At 38.6% G+C, this 15779-nt stretch overlaps 1 protein-coding gene across 1 annotated transcript in view; it reads left to right on the top strand.

The window, feature by feature from the left end:
* Nucleotides 1–15779, top strand: part of DNAH14 (dynein axonemal heavy chain 14) — a 447800-nt gene that overhangs the window by 102374 nt on the left and 329647 nt on the right. The window contains exons 20-23 of the mRNA XM_054972406.1: nucleotides 2881–2985; nucleotides 3075–3193; nucleotides 3603–3677; nucleotides 6394–6481. Of these exons, the coding sequence (XP_054828381.1) occupies nucleotides 2881–2985; nucleotides 3075–3193; nucleotides 3603–3677; nucleotides 6394–6481 (387 nt within the window). The remainder of the gene's footprint in view (nucleotides 1–2880; nucleotides 2986–3074; nucleotides 3194–3602; nucleotides 3678–6393; nucleotides 6482–15779) is intronic.

Raw genomic sequence — 15779 nt, 5'->3', positions numbered from 1 at the left:
CATCTGTAGTTCAGGTGTAAACTTGAATGATGGTTATATTGACAGGCTTCCCATAAAGTCTGATTGATATTATTCAATCAGTCTATGCATTATAGATCCTGATTGCTTGTGCTACATCTTGCCTCATTATTAGAGCAACACCATTTCTTCTGAGTTTGTCATTTCCAGAATAAAACACTCTGATTTTCTGAAGAGATGTCCTAATCCATTCCACTTTAGTTCATTCACAGCCAGGATCCACATTACCATGTTTAAGTGTTCCATTTCTCATTTTATGATTTCAAACTTATCTTGATTCACACTTCTCATATTCCATCTTCCTATTATATGTGTTATTCAGCCCTGGACCTTCCTTTTGGATGTGTTCACATCAGCAACTCAATGTCCTTTCAGTTTTAATCCAGTCCTGTCATTAAGGATGGTGCTATTTGTACTTGTCCTCTGCTCTTCCCCAGTAGCCAATTGAGTGCCGTCTGACCTAGGGGTTCTGTCTTCCAGCACTATATCTTCTTTTGTTTTGGATGGATTTGGGACTGAATTTTGGCTAGTGGGTGATCTGGGTTTCAGGGATAACAAAAAAAAATTGGTATCCCTGAAATTCAGGTCAGATTCTCTAATCCGGTTATAGAACTCCAAATTTATCCAACCATTATTTTCACGGAAGAAAACTATCTGGTGGGGCTAGGCAGGGGTGTCATTTTTCAAGCAAACTCCAATTTTCAGAGAACCTACTCCTTCCTCTCCACTAAAGATCCGCAAATTTCAGGAAGATAGGACCCTGGGACCCCGAACAAGCTGTTCCCAGCAACTTTCCATTTTTTCCTATGGGGGAAACATTTCAAAGGATTTCTAGGCAAAGGGAAACCTTAAGCAAAGGCAGCCCCTAGCCAAAATCCGGTCCCAAATTCAAGTCTCACTTCCAAGAGATCAAAGTGAAGCAAGGGCACCAATGTCAAGCCAGAGAACCCAGCGTAAAAGTAGAGAATCCCAAACTGAAGCAAGAGCGAGGGGGTGAAGTTTGCTGGAGCCATGGCATTTTAAAAGGTGGCCAGCAGTGGTTTGAAGAACTTTTTTGGAACTTGGGTGGGGTTGGAGAGGTAGGATGGGATAAGAATCCACTCTGCCTGCTGCCGCCTATCCCCTACCAGCCTTGTGCTGCTCTCCTGCCATGTTGTGGAGCTTGCCTCTGTTTCTTACCCCTGCCCTCTCATTTGCGCCACTGCCATCTTGCTTGCTTCTGCTGTGGTTGACTGCAGCTGCCTACCACCAAATAATCTGGCCCAGTAGAGTTCAGCTCCCCAGATCCAGTCCAGAATTCTTCACTGTGATCTGGCATAGCGGGATTAAGATGGATTGGCATATATCTGGCTATTTAGCAAGATCATGAATCCCAGATCACATACTGCTACCAAGCATACCATATCCATTTTGATCCTACTGATTTCAGGGCTACATGGTGTTTTGCCATTGCTTCCGTTCCTAGAGAGGCTTCTTTTATAGACTAGCCACTAGAGTGGCCTTACTCCTTGGAATGTGTCTTTCTGCTTTATATGCCACCAATAAGAATAGTTATAGGAAGGCTGGGCATGCTGAGTTTGAATATAGCAAAGGAATTATAAGGTCAATTCACTTTACTATTTGCATGCACCCAGATGTGAGATGAGTGACTCCTTCAGCTGGATACATGATGAAGTATTTGTTTTATGATTCGTCCTTTGCTCCATCTATCCATAAATCCATTAATAATAATATGTATTTATTTTATCAAATTTATACCCTGCCCTCCCCACGAATTGGCTCAGGGTGGATAACAACAAAGGAAATGGCATACATTAAAACCTTACACAAATATCTAAAAGCTAAGTACAATTCAAAAACTGGTGTCATGGACAAAACAGGCTACAATAAATATTTTAAAAAGCATGAATACAACTGTGGCACAAGCCGAGGGCAGCAACTGGTGGAGTACAGGACATGGAGGGCAAGCAGGGGTCAATTCCCTGGCTCTCAACCAAAGATCCGGTGGAACATCTCCATTTTGCAAGCCCTGCAGAACTGTAACAGGTCTCACAGGGCCCGGATTTCAATCAGAAGTGTGTTCCCCCAGGCCCTGGCTGAGACCAAATGAATGTCCTGTGGCTGGGGACCACCAGGAGCTGCTTATCCACAGTGATTTAACTGATGGCCTTAATTAGAAGTAAGTCTAAGGAGCAATAAACAATCCGTTCCATACTGACTTGTTTAAGTATTTTAGGTATATTCTCACTACTGCTGTTGTACGTGTAGCCTTAGAAAAAACTTTTTTGTGTCACCTGCCAGCTGCTTCACTTGATGAAGAAACAGTTATGTGCAAGATTTGATTTTACATTCAAGATTTAACTTTTGGTGTGCCTTCACAATTTTTGCAAGGATTTGCTTCATGAGTCAGTAGCCAAATCCTGTGCATGGTACATCTGATCTGCTTGCAATGGCTGCAGTAACTGGGAAACAGCATAGACAAGATTTTCCTTTATCATATGCCCAGATGGTTGTGTAAGTAGGCCATCACTGACCCCTCCCTCCCTCTTTTCCAGAGCATCTGGATAGTTGTATGAGCCTTCAGTTCCTTCAATGGGGCAGAGTAGGTCTGGAATTTAATTTGAACTGCAGAGTATTCATACCAGTAATGTGTATGATTTTGCTTTGCTTTTCTCCTCTGTTTGAGCAAAATCTAATAGGAAAATCTAGCAAATAAGGGAAAAAAACAGGAAGTATCTGAGAAAACTGTGTATTCAAGGAATAGTAACATTAGGGGGCCTCAAAAGCGTAGACCACTGTATTATAGCTTCATTTTCACTTTATAAGTTTTAATTAAATTTTATTTTCAATTTTTTTGGACAGAGTTATCTTGAAGTTAAACGTATGATTTTTCCAAGATTTTATTTTCTCAGCAATGCTGAACTTCTTGACATATTAGCTGAAAGCAAAGCTCCTGATGCTGTGCAGGTAATATATTACATATAATGTACTTTTTATTTTAGACATAGTTACAGGCTTAATATTGATTATATTTTTTATTCACATTTGTTATACAGCCACACCTTGTGAAATGTTTTGCTAATATAAAGAAGTTGTGTATACTCACTCGAGAACAGAGACCTCCAGTTGTTTTAATGATCAAGTCTGCCGAAGGGGAGATGCTTCTAGTGCCAAAGTATGATATATAGTATCTTTTAAATTTCTAAGATGTCACAAAATTTAGTAACTATAAATTTTCAGGCAATTCACTATAGTAAGTTTATTTTTGTGTTTTCCTAACTTAATTCTCTGCATCAATTATATATCTGCATCTCCTGTTTCAGAATGCAAGTTTTGAATGGTTTTAAATGCAAAATGCAGGAAAAAAGTTATTAGATCAAGAAAATTTTTAAAGTTGAAAAAATTAATAGAATTTTTGAATATATTGTCGAAGGCTTTCACAACTGGAAAACGTTAGTTGTTGTAGATTTTCCAGGCTGTTTTTTAAAGCTTGAAAATGAACAGGGAATTGGAAAATAGCTGTTTAGTTTTATTTCATGTGTTTGTTTCTATCAAATCCTGACTTTTCAAATATTGTATTGTAGGGCTGTTCGTATTAGAGGTCCAGTTGAGCAGTGGCTTGGAACTGTTGAAAGTACTATGTGTGACACAATAAAAAAGTAAGTATATAGTATTGCTAGCCTTATTGTCAATGGTAATAAATTAATTTCACATGAGATTGGTGTGGGTGGTGAGGGGTGAACCAGTCCCAGTTAAGGAGAGAAGAGAGAAGAAAAACTTTCCCCTTCATACATGGGATATCATGGCTCTGGATAAGAGCATCAGTTTAGCTTGCATTTTTCTTTGGCTTTTAGATAGGATTTTAGGTAGGTATCAAAGTAGGAGGCAGGAACCTCCAGTGCTGCATACCTTATACCAAGGTTCACCAGGGCTGCCGTCTCTACCCAGTTGAGGGGAAGAGCACACACAGAACCCAGTGGGCCTTTAAACAGAATTTACAAAACTGGCAATGAGAGGCTAATCCTCACAATTGCCCTTTGGTAGCTGCCACCGGTCCCTTTGTCTATCCCAAGGCACTGGAGTAAAGGAACAAATCTCCGAGCCTATCAGGTAACTAAAACAGAAGTCTACCTTGCAAAGTTGGCTTGCAAAGGAGTTCTTGGCACAAAGTTTACTTAGTAGGTGGTCCAAGAGGTACACAAAGTGGGTTCAATGGAAGGATTGTGACTTTGAGGTTTCAGAGTCAAGAACCACAACAGAAGTAAAAATATAATTATTTAAGGTGCAAAGTTACTCAAAATACACATGACAGACTGGGAGGGATAAAATAACAAAACCTGTAGCATGTAAGCACTAGCTAATACATACCACAGTATTCCTGAAAACAAAACAGATTTTAGGCAAAGTGCAAATGTCAGAGTCTCTTTTCAAGAGGCACAAAACTTCAGTTAGGCATCACAGCAAAAAAGAAAGATGGTTGCATAAGAACTTCCATCCACAGAATCAGAACCAGAGTTGAAGCCATAAGAAGGTTACAGCTGAGATTGCTGAAACTTAGCTAAAGCCTAATAGCTCCATGATGGTTAGCTATTTTTATGCATTTTGGGAACCTAAGTGGCTCAGGCCTGTTAGCCAATCAGGAGCCCAAAAGTTGATGTCACCAATTCATACGTGAGAAGGCAGAAGTGAGACCAAATCTGCAACTTTTGGTGCCACCCACTTCTCTCACAGGTGCAAAATGTGTTGATTGTTCAAGAATTTTAATTGGCTCAGAACCATTTCATGGAAGCTCTGCTAACGAGCCAGCATGTTATCTTATCTCCAAGGTCATTGTGTACCAAGAGCTCCTGGAATCTCTGCTACTTTCTCGAGCAAGTTTCTTACAAGGCCTCTGAGGCCTGACCAAAGTTTGAAAAACAGCTAGTTTGAATCAGAAAAAGCAATTTTCTTCACAGTAGGTTTAGGGAAGAAAGCTTAGGTAATAAATAAGCACCCTGGTAAAAGCCAGATGTACCAAATCTACCTGGGCAGTTTCTGAGTACCGGAAACTGTGAAGTGAAAAGGTTAACCTACACCTTTGAATTAACTTGTCTGGGAAAAGAGGAGTCAGATCTCCTCCTCAGTTTTTGTGTATGTCAACTGTGGCTATGTTTCAACATTTTAACTCCTGTTGGGAAAACTTAAAATCTCTGAGAAGTGAAGTTGAGAGCCAGTTGTACATTCTATACTGAAGTTTTCTACACAAAACCTTTACCTTGTTACACACCGTATTTTCTGTAAATATTTTTTGTTGTTCATCATCATCTGTGTCTTGTCTGTCAAGTCAAAATATCTGTGAAAGGAGGATTATACTTACCTCACAACTAAGTACATTACTCTAATATGGTCCCAAATAAGAGCCCTTTAGAGGGCACAAAGCTTACATGCTACCAACCAGTTAATCAAAGTCTATGTTGCTCCTTTCTACTGACTGGGGTTTAAACACATAAAAGGAGAGGCCTGAGAGTCTGGGCTGGACAGCCTTAAGTCCAGAAACCCCTCTCTCTTCTCTGTCTATCATTATGTCATGTATGAGCCCCATCCATGCCAATTTTAGTAATCCTTTTGTTCTGAACCAATGTATCCTGCTGTAACTCGATGTCATTTTACCAGCGTCATAACTGTTTCTTTCACAGGCTTTCACAGGCGTTTATCTAATGAATTGCAGCAGCTTCCAGTGTTTCTGACCTTGTATGCTACTCCCTCTCAGACTTTGCTATGTCTGCTTTCTGGTGACTCATCCTGATATTGCAAATATGTAAAATGTTCTCACACAAGAAAAGCGCCGAAACCTAGTTTATGATTGGGGGGGGGAGCAGACTTGAATGTTAAAAGAGAAGTCTCTCTCATATGATGTCATTCCTATCAACTTTTACTCTTGCTACTTAGATGCTTACCTTGCTTCTGAGTAGTCCTATGGACATATATATGGAACTGATCTGATTTCTGAATAAAAACCATTTAACCAAGAACCTGTGTCTTGCTGCATGGTCCAGGGGTCTGTCTACCATATCCTATCATCCATTGCCTGACACATTCCCCCTTCCCATTGTGGCAGCCACATCCTCTTTCTTAGAAAATCACAGTTGACCCATTATCACAGTTGAACCAGGTGAAATATTACCACAGAGTAACAAGCAGCACCATAATATCATGGCATATACTGAGGAAACTGATGAAAGGAAACCATGAGTAGTGACAGCTCCATGTGTCTTGTAATATCTAGGTCCATGCAAACAGACATTCCTTTATCTTTAACTAGGAAAAGAGTAAGTCAATAATGGTAATAGTATTATGAGTGCATATTTTTATTCTAATTATGTGATGTTTGTATAGATTTATATCAGTTGGGATTATGGAATGGAGTCAGATGGAATTTAAGGACTGGTTTTTTACTCATCCAGGACAGGTGGTTCTACTTGTGGTAAGAAATACTCCCAAGTATAATAAAAACTTGATAATAATTCAGTTCGTAAAAATTGACATTAATAACCAGATTCTGTATTAAAGACATCCAGTAATGATCCACACAATTCCTTGGACAATGAAAGTAAAACAAATCTATGATTTTTCCCTCTGTTTTTTGTGTAAGAAAAAGGGGGGTAACTTTGGGCGTGAAATAGTAAGTTTCTTGGCCTGTTATAGTTCTTGCCTTCTTTTTCTATGAGTAGACCAGAAAAAGCAGGACATGTTTTAAGTATGGCCATTACTAGACCAAGCCTGAGGAATCCTTGAACTTATTTCTTCCTCCTCTGCTTATATGCAGGTCAATAAAGAAAGACTTTCAGATTTATAGCAAATCATAATTTGTTCTTATTTCCAATCCATACAATTTTCCCCAAGTCAAGATTCCAAACTAGGGCTACATTAGATTTTAGATTATCAGTGAAGAGTGAAATCCATAATTTTATTCATACTTAACAACAAAATGTAGATACTTTCATTAAGTGATTGCACATTTGAGGAGAAAAGAGAAATAAGTAGGAAATACGCAAGGCAAAGGATCCTCCAGGCTTATTTTCCTAGCATGATTCTAAAGACTAAAGGCTGAATTCCTAATCATACTTTCTAGGAAGTTAACATTATTAAACAAAAAGGGACTTACTTCTTATCCATACTTAAGATCTTGGCTGTTGACGAGGACACTGTAGGATTGTTGTGGTGAATATGACAATATATTGTGTTATGTGAAATTATAGTTCATCCCACATTGGGACTGCCTATGTGCAGGCCTGCCGATGGAGAAACTTCCTAGCTTCTGAGCTCATTTGTATTTATTTTGGTGAACTTCATTTTTTGACTGATCTTCAGTATATTCTGACTTTGGACTGGATTTTGACTTCAGTGTAGCTTACTGATTCTAATTCTGGCACATTGGGCCATCTCGAGCTGATTCAGTTGAGCACGGCTTCGGGGTGTTACCTCATGATGTCTGAGAAAGCCCTCTTCAAGCAATGTACCAAATGCGGCATTAAAATGATGAGATCTGATCAGCACAAAATGTGTCTGCTGTGTCTCAGTGAGGGGCATAAATTTGGTGCCTGGGCCTTCTGCCAACAATTTACCCCTAAGGCCAGAAATGACAAGGCCCAGAGACGTAAGGCCATGATATGGGAGAGAGTCTTCTCCGGAGCTGATTCTGTGTCAGGAAAGAAATCAGTCTCCAAAGGACACTCACCTATTTCAGATACGAAAGCTGACAAGCCCTCAGCCACTCTAGATTGGCACTCATGAGTGGGATCTGTTATTTCTGTCAAGTGGACTCCGAGATCAGATTTGACAGCTTCAAAATCTCTGGCTCTGCATACCTTCTCGGAGCTGAGATCTTCAGAGCCCCTCCCATACACAAAGCAGTCTAAAAAGACAAAGCATTTGTCTAAGACCAGACAGAACCAGGACCATCAGAGTCAGTGGAGGGAACACCACTCCAAGGATGAGGTGATCTTAGTTGCTCCCAGAACCCCATCGCCTCATCTCCGTTCACCTGGCCATTCATTGTCAGAGGGTGAACTCCAAGAGCTGGAACTGACATCGCTGGTTACCAAATCCAGTGTCTGGATGGCAGAGCGTGGATTCGAAGCAGCTCCCTTTACTGAACCAGCTCTGGTAAGTGAATGGGTTGCGTTGGAGCCAAGGTACAACTACCAGGGCGAGATATCTGCCTCTGAGCATGGATCTGGTCAGAGACATCATTTGGAGCCGAGATAGATGATTCTACAGGAGCATCATATGGCTGGCTGTATACCCCCTCCCTACCATTGCCATTGAGCTGGGGGCCCACAAGGTTTTGATGCTTCGGAACTGAGACCATCATCTGGAAGAGCATGGCTTCCCCCTCCATCTCCTGCTCAACTGCAGCATGAGTACAACTCCGGCGAAGAGGATGCTGACTATCATCTGGAATCTTCTGACAACGGATCCAAGACATCTGAGCCATCTCTAGATGAGAATGTGGCACCATTCTCTGGGTCACCTTACAAGAACCTGCACTTATATGCTGAGCAAATGGGCAGAATGGCACAGGCACTGAATCTAAACATGTCTTCGTCCGCTCCTAAGACCTTGGGCAAACTATTAGGCAGGCTGTACAGCAATGCTCCAGCTTCAGTCGGATTCCCCATTGTTGAGGGTCTTGATGAGGTTATCTTGAAGACATGGGAGAAAGCAGCAGAATTGCCAGTGACGTCCAAGAGAGTAGAGGTGATGTACAATGTGAAGCACAATACATGGCCCCCCTCTTCAAACATCCAGCCCCTTCCTCTCTGGTTACAGAGAAGTTCCAAAAGCAGCATCAAGGTTCCCATTCCATACCTCCTGATAAGGAGGGCAAGAAGCTAGATGCCTTTGGGAGACATCAGTATTCCATCTCAGCCCTCAACTTGAGAACTGGGAGATTGGTAATCACCAAATTATCATGGACGGTTACCAATTATACCTATGGGAGAAGCTTTCGGACTATGTCACCAATCTCCCAGAGGATAAGAAGGCAATGTTCAACCTCCTCCAAATGGAGGCGGTAAGAGTATCTAAACAGCAGATGAATGCCAGCCATCATGCTGTTGAAACATCAGCCAAGGGAATTGCTGGTTCCATTATCATCATCATCATCATCATCATCATCATCATCATCATCATCATCATCATCATTATTATTATTTACATTTCTAACCCGCCCTTCCTGCAAGCGGGCTCAGGGTGAGGTACAGCAGTTTTAAAAATATAATACATAATACAAATATTAAAAACAATTCATAAACCAACAGTTCATCATAAAATCAACAAACAGATAATAACTGTCCCAAGATGGGGTCAATTCCAGCCCATCAGTATACAGGGGGAGGGAAGTGGATAGATAAAGTACTGCAACCCATACACAGGTCAGCTAATGAATGGGCACTACATAGCCCCGTGCTGTACTCATATGTTGGGCAGCCTCCCACTTAGTGGGAGGCTCAGTGAGGATCTCATGCCAGCCTCAACCATACACCTGGTGGAACATCTCCGTCTTACAGGCCCGCCAAAATGATAGAAGATCCTGACGGGCCCAGGTGTCCTCAGACAAAGAGTTCCACTAGGTTGGGGCCCGGACCGAAAAGGCTCTGGCCCTGGTTGAGGCCAACCGAGCCTTCCTGGGGCCAGGAACCACCAGCAGATGTTTTCCAGCTGATCGGAGCATTCTCTGGGGCACATACAGGGAGAGGCAGTCCCTTAAGTATGCTGGTCCCAGTCCGTTTAGGGCTGGGACCAGCATACTGGGCCCATACTAATTAGATGGCATTCTTGGCTAAGGTCCACCGCCTTACCACCAGAGAGCAGAACCAGGATTGAGGAGATGCCCTTCAAGGGCCCAACATTATTTGCAGCTGCCACTGATAACACTCTTTCTCAAAAGAAGAAAAATTCTTCTTTTGAGAAGAATTATCCATTTTCCATTTTGAAAAGAATTATCCATTGAGAAGTCTTATCCATTTTCTCAATGTCCTCTGGTGTGATGTACCATCTGAAAAACATCTTATACCAATTTTCCCTCAGTTTGGCTTGCCGTGAACTTTATGCCCTGCATCCAAAGATTCTCCCACTGTTGGAATATTATTTCTTCTCCAAAATTTTGCATCCATTTTATCATGCAAATTTTAACTTGCTCTGTTTCTATGTCATATTGGAGTAAAAGTTTATAAATTTGACCCATAATATGCTCCTTCTTCTGCATGATTATCTTCTCAAACTCCGTAAGATCTCTTAACTGTCCTCTATAAACTTTAAGAGCTTCTTTTAATCTGGAGATGGCCTGAAAATATATCAACCATTGTATTTTTATTCCTTCATCTTGAATTTCTTGTCATGGTTTTATCTTTTCTTGAGAATTTATCATGTCTCCATAAGTTATTAAGTCATTGTCTTTTCTCTGGTTTTTATCACAGAAGGCTGCAATTGGTGAAAATGTTAGTGATATCAATGGATTTACTCTCTTTCTAACCAATTCCCAGATTTGTATCAGGCTGTCTCTTATAATATGATTTTTGTTGTTGTCTCCTTATTCTTCTTGTCTCTCAAAGATAATTGTGTAGCCCATCTGATAAATCTGCCGCCTCTAGTCTTATTAATCTGTTCTTAGGGCTTCTTATCCAATCTGTAATCCAAACTAAGCCAGCTGCTTGATAATATAACTTGATATTTGGGACTGCCAGTCCTCCTCTACTTCTTTCATCTTGTAGTACTTTGAATCTTACTCTTGATTTTTTGTCATTCTAAATAAATTGATTTATTTGTCTCTCCCAGTCTTTCAATGTCTTATCTTTTATGCTAATTGGTAACATTTGAAACAAAAAGTTAATTTTAAGTAAGATATTCATTTTAATTGCGGAAATTCTTCCAATCCAGGACAGCTTTAACTTGGACCATCTTTCTAAATCTTTTTGGATTCTCCTCCATAATGCCTCATAATTGTCTTTAAACAGTGTTTCCTTTTGTCCTGTTATATTTATGCCCAAATATTTCACTGCATTCACTGCTATCCCACATTCCGATGCTTCCTGAAATCTTTCTTCTTCTTGCCTTGTTAAAAATTTGGGAATTATTTTGGTTTTTTTCCCATTAATTTTAAATCCTGAATATTTTTCAAAATTCACAAGCTGATCCATAATATATTGTATTGTCTCCAGCGGGTTCAAAATTGTCAAGAGCACATCATCTGCATAGCATTTCAATTTAAATTCTTCATCATCTACTTCCAAACCTTTGATTTTGGAGTCTTGCCTTAGCTTTGAAGCAAAAATATCCATTGCTAGAATGAATAGTTGTGGTGACAGCAGACATCCTTGTCTAGTGCCCTTTTCTATTTGTAATTCTTCTGTTAATACTCACTTAATTAAAATCTTTGCCTTTTGCTTTGCATAAATCCCTTTTATCCAATTTTCAAACTTTAAGACACAGTTTAGATTTTCTATTACTTTATGTAAAAAAAGTCCAGGAAAGATTATCAAATGCTTTTTCAGGATCTAGGAAGACAAATGCCGACTTGTGTCCTTCCCCCCCCCACTAACTCCATTGCGTCAATTACAAATCGGACATATTCTTTCATATATCTCTTTGGCACAAAACCTATCTGATCAGGATGTATTATGTTCGCTATGCATCTTTTAAGTCTTTCTGCCAAAATGGAAGTAAATAATTTATAGTCCACATTCAACAATGAAATAGGTCTATACGATTGAGGTAACATTGGATCCTTTTCCTCTTTATAAATCAGTGATATATGTGCCTCCTGCCACGTTTCAGGTAAAATCTTATCTTCACTTATTTTATTAATTACTTTTTGAAGCGGCAGCATCAATTCTTCTTCAAAACATTTATAATACATAGCAGTTAGTCCATCTGGGCCTGGTGCTTTACCTTTTTTCATTTTTTTAATAGCTTGTGAGATCTCTTGCACTGTGATGTTATGATTCAACATCTCCTTGTCTTCTGGCTTAAACTTTGAGATTAATGTATCTTTAATATAGTCTTCCATTCCTTGTTCCATAGATTTCTTTCTCGTATAATTTGGGGAAAAAAGGAAGTAAATTGTTGATATTTTTCTTTTTCTATGTACATAATTCCATCATGCTTTTTGACTGCTGTGATCCTTCTCTCGGTTTTATTTCGTAGACAATAAGCTGGTTTGTTTGCATGCCCAAAGTGTTTCTGCTTCATGAAGCTTAATTTCTTCTGCATTTCTTCAACTTGCATTAAGTTCAATTGATTTCTTAATTGTTTAATTTCAGTTAATATTGTCCTCTTAAGTGATTTCTTACGTTGTTCTTCCAAATGTTGAATTTAGGCTATGATTTCATTCATCTTTTTTGCTTTCTCCTTCCTTTTTTAAAATATCAAAGCTATCAGGTTCCCTCTCATAAAGGCTCTACTTGCTTCCCAAACTGTAGTAATGGAAACATCATTGGTACAATTCAATTTGAAAAATTCTTCTGTCTTTCTTACATTTCTTTAAAATATCATCTTGTAATAGTATATTATCATCCAGCCTCCATCTTCTTCTCTTGCATTCTTCTTGCCACTCTATCAATAAGGGATTATGATCAGCATTGATTTTTGGCTGTATCTCTACTTTCTTTAAGTTCATTAATACAGTCCTTGAATATGTCTGGTACCTATCAGAAAAAGGTATAATCCTTAACTTTTGAGTTCAAAGTTTTCCAAGTGTCCGTCAAGTGAAGTACTTTCATATGGTGCACGACATTTTTAGGTAGTTTTCCTCTTCTTGTTCTTTTCAATTGATCCATCTTTGTGTCCAACACTCCATTCATATCCCCGCAAATAATAATTTCTCCTTCTTGAAAAACCAACAGTTTATCAAAAAATTTCTCATAGAATTTTTCTTTAGCGGTGTTCAGTGCATTGATTGTGGCTAGGCTACTAATTCTCCTGTTTGAGTGTTTAATTTTCAATAACATATATCTTCCTTCTGAATCTTTCATTTCCTCCATTATATTAACTTGTTGGTTCCTAACATAGACCGCCACTCTTCTCTTCTTCTCTTCCACTGATGATATATAGACTTTACCTAGATTTTTTATTCTCTAAGATATATTCATACTTTTTCTTGATATGAGTTTCTTGAAGACATATTATATCTGCTTTCTGCTTCTTTAATAGATTAAATGTTTTAGATCGTTTTGATGGGGAGTTTAAACCGTTGATGTTTACTGATAGAATAGTTTCCCATATTGTTAATATGCCGCTACTTGATCTAATTTCCCTTCTTCACCCTCTGATATTTTGTCTCTTTGCATCTGCTGGTCATCCACTGTATTTTCAGCTGCCAATTCCTCAAGCAGTTGTTTAGCTTGTTCAATAGTTGATATCAATCTTCTTCCCTTTGGTAACAAAACTTCAAGAGCAAATAGAATTCTCCAGTAGTATCATATCTTTCTTTCATAACAGTTGCCTCAGGGAATCAAAATCTTTCCTTTTTTCAGCAGCTTTGTGGGAGATCTTGAAACACTTGTATTTCTGTCCCCAAAATTTTAAGCGGATTCTCTCTTTGTTTCTTCAAGATCAGGTCTCTCATTTTCTTATGTGTAAATTTAACCAATATATCATGTGATTTTTTAAATCTTGCCCCAAATCTCGAGTATATCCTGTATATTTGATCTATCCCTAAAGCAATCTTCCTCAATCTTGAAATGATCTTGCAGTAACCCTCTGAATTCCTCCTCCAAATCTTTTTTCCCAAAATCTTTGGGCATAAATCGAAATTGTAAATTTTGAATTCTGCTTTGTACTTCAAGAATTTCTTTTCTTTTTTTTTTTTTTTTGTAAAATTTTTTTTATTGGGTTAGAATCCGTTGTTTTTACATTTGCATTCAATTTTCCCCACATTTTCCATTTCTAACCCCCTCCCTTTCCCCCCCTTTTGTTGACTTCCAACAGTTTTCCAACCCTTTGTCCCTTTCCCCTTATTTCTATTAAATTCCTCTATCTAAAACAAATATATATTCCCCATTATTCTAAGCAGTACATCCTTAACTATTTTTATTATTATATACCCAAATTGTAAGTCTTTGTTTCCATCTTAGATAAACAATTTATCCCGTTTTCCAATTTTAAATATTTCTATATATCATATACCATATAAATCTTACGCATTTAAATCAAACAATTTGACTTATTCTCTATATATTGCTCATTCTATCTTTTTATAATAATTCTATATAGCTATCATCGCATAGTCAATCAATTTGACTCGTCTATACCTTCAGATTCAGTTTGGTACATTATACAAATCTTATCAAAGAAAGAAAATATTGTTGGTTACTCAATCCTTATATTTAATCCTTATAGTTAATTATTTTCTATCAATATTCTATTTGTTAACCTATATTTATCTATATATATGTCAATCTGTTAATCTAACTGCTTATAAATTCACATTTATCTCTTCTCCCCCCGGTAAAGTCACCCCCCTCTATTATACTTTTATTATACTTCAGTAGTTCTCAAACTGCCACAGTTTTCCTCCCACCTCCCATTTCTTCTCCAGATATTGTTTCAGCTTCTCCCAGTCTGTGTTAAACTGCCCTGAGTCCAGATTTCTCAGTTTTCTTGTCATCTTATCCATTTCTGCCATGTACAGCAATTTGTAGATCCAATCTTCAATAGTTGGCACTTCTTGTACTTTCCATTTTTGCGCATACAATAGTCTGGCTGCTGCTGTCATATAAAATATCAACGTCCTATGATGAGCTGGAATTCCCTCCATTCCCAAGTTTAGTAGCAGGAGTTCTGGGTTCTTATTTATTTGAAATTGTAAAATTTCACTCATTTCTCTTATTATTTCCCCCCAGTACTGCCTAGCTACCTCACACGACCACCACATATGATAGAGGGAGCCCTCATGCTTCCTACATTTCCAGCATTTATTAGAAGTGTTCAAATTCCCTAGCGCAATCTTCTTTGGTGTCATGTACCAACGATAGATCATTTTGTAGATATTCTCTTTAATATTTGTACATGTCGTTGTCTTCATTGTAGTCTTCCACAAGTATTCCCATGCCTCCATTGTTATCTCTTTGTTAAAATTTATAGCCCATTTCACCATTTGTGTTTTAACTGTCTCATCCTCAGTATACCATTTCAACAGTAATTGGTATACCTTGGATATTCTTTTTTTGTCCTCTTTAAGAAGGGTCTGCTCTAGTTCCGAATTCTCAATTCGTATACCTCCCTTTACAGAGTCCGAGTTATACAAATCTCTGATCTGTCTATACTGGAACCAATCGTAGTTCGGTGATAGTTCCTCTTGCGTCTTTATTCTAAGTTTAGATGCTTCTATTTTAGTTATTTCTTTGTAAGTTAAACATTGTCGTTCGTTATCAACAGCTCTCGGGTCTATCACCTCATATGGAACCACCCACCAAGGAGTTCCTTCTTGTAGATAAATTCTGTACTTCTTCCAAATTGTATATAGACTTCTCCGTACAAAATGGTGCAGGAACATCGAGTTGACCTTTACTTTGTCATGCCATAGGTATGCATGCCATCCAAATATTTTTTTATATCCCTCTAGGGCTAATAGTTTCTTGTTCTTTAATGTCATCCACTCTTTCAGCCAAACTAGGCAGATTGCATCGTGGTAAAGTCTCAGGTTGGGCAGTTGCATTCCGCCTCTTTCCTTTGCATCTTGTAGAACTTTCATTTTCACTCGAGGCTTCTTGCCTGCCCAT

This window comes from Eublepharis macularius, chromosome 1 (genome assembly GCF_028583425.1).
Source record: "Eublepharis macularius isolate TG4126 chromosome 1, MPM_Emac_v1.0, whole genome shotgun sequence".
NCBI classification, from domain to species: Eukaryota; Metazoa; Chordata; class Lepidosauria; order Squamata; family Eublepharidae; genus Eublepharis; species Eublepharis macularius.
Note: the sequence above shows the minus strand (reverse complement) of the source record. Positions and strands in the feature narration are given on the sequence as shown.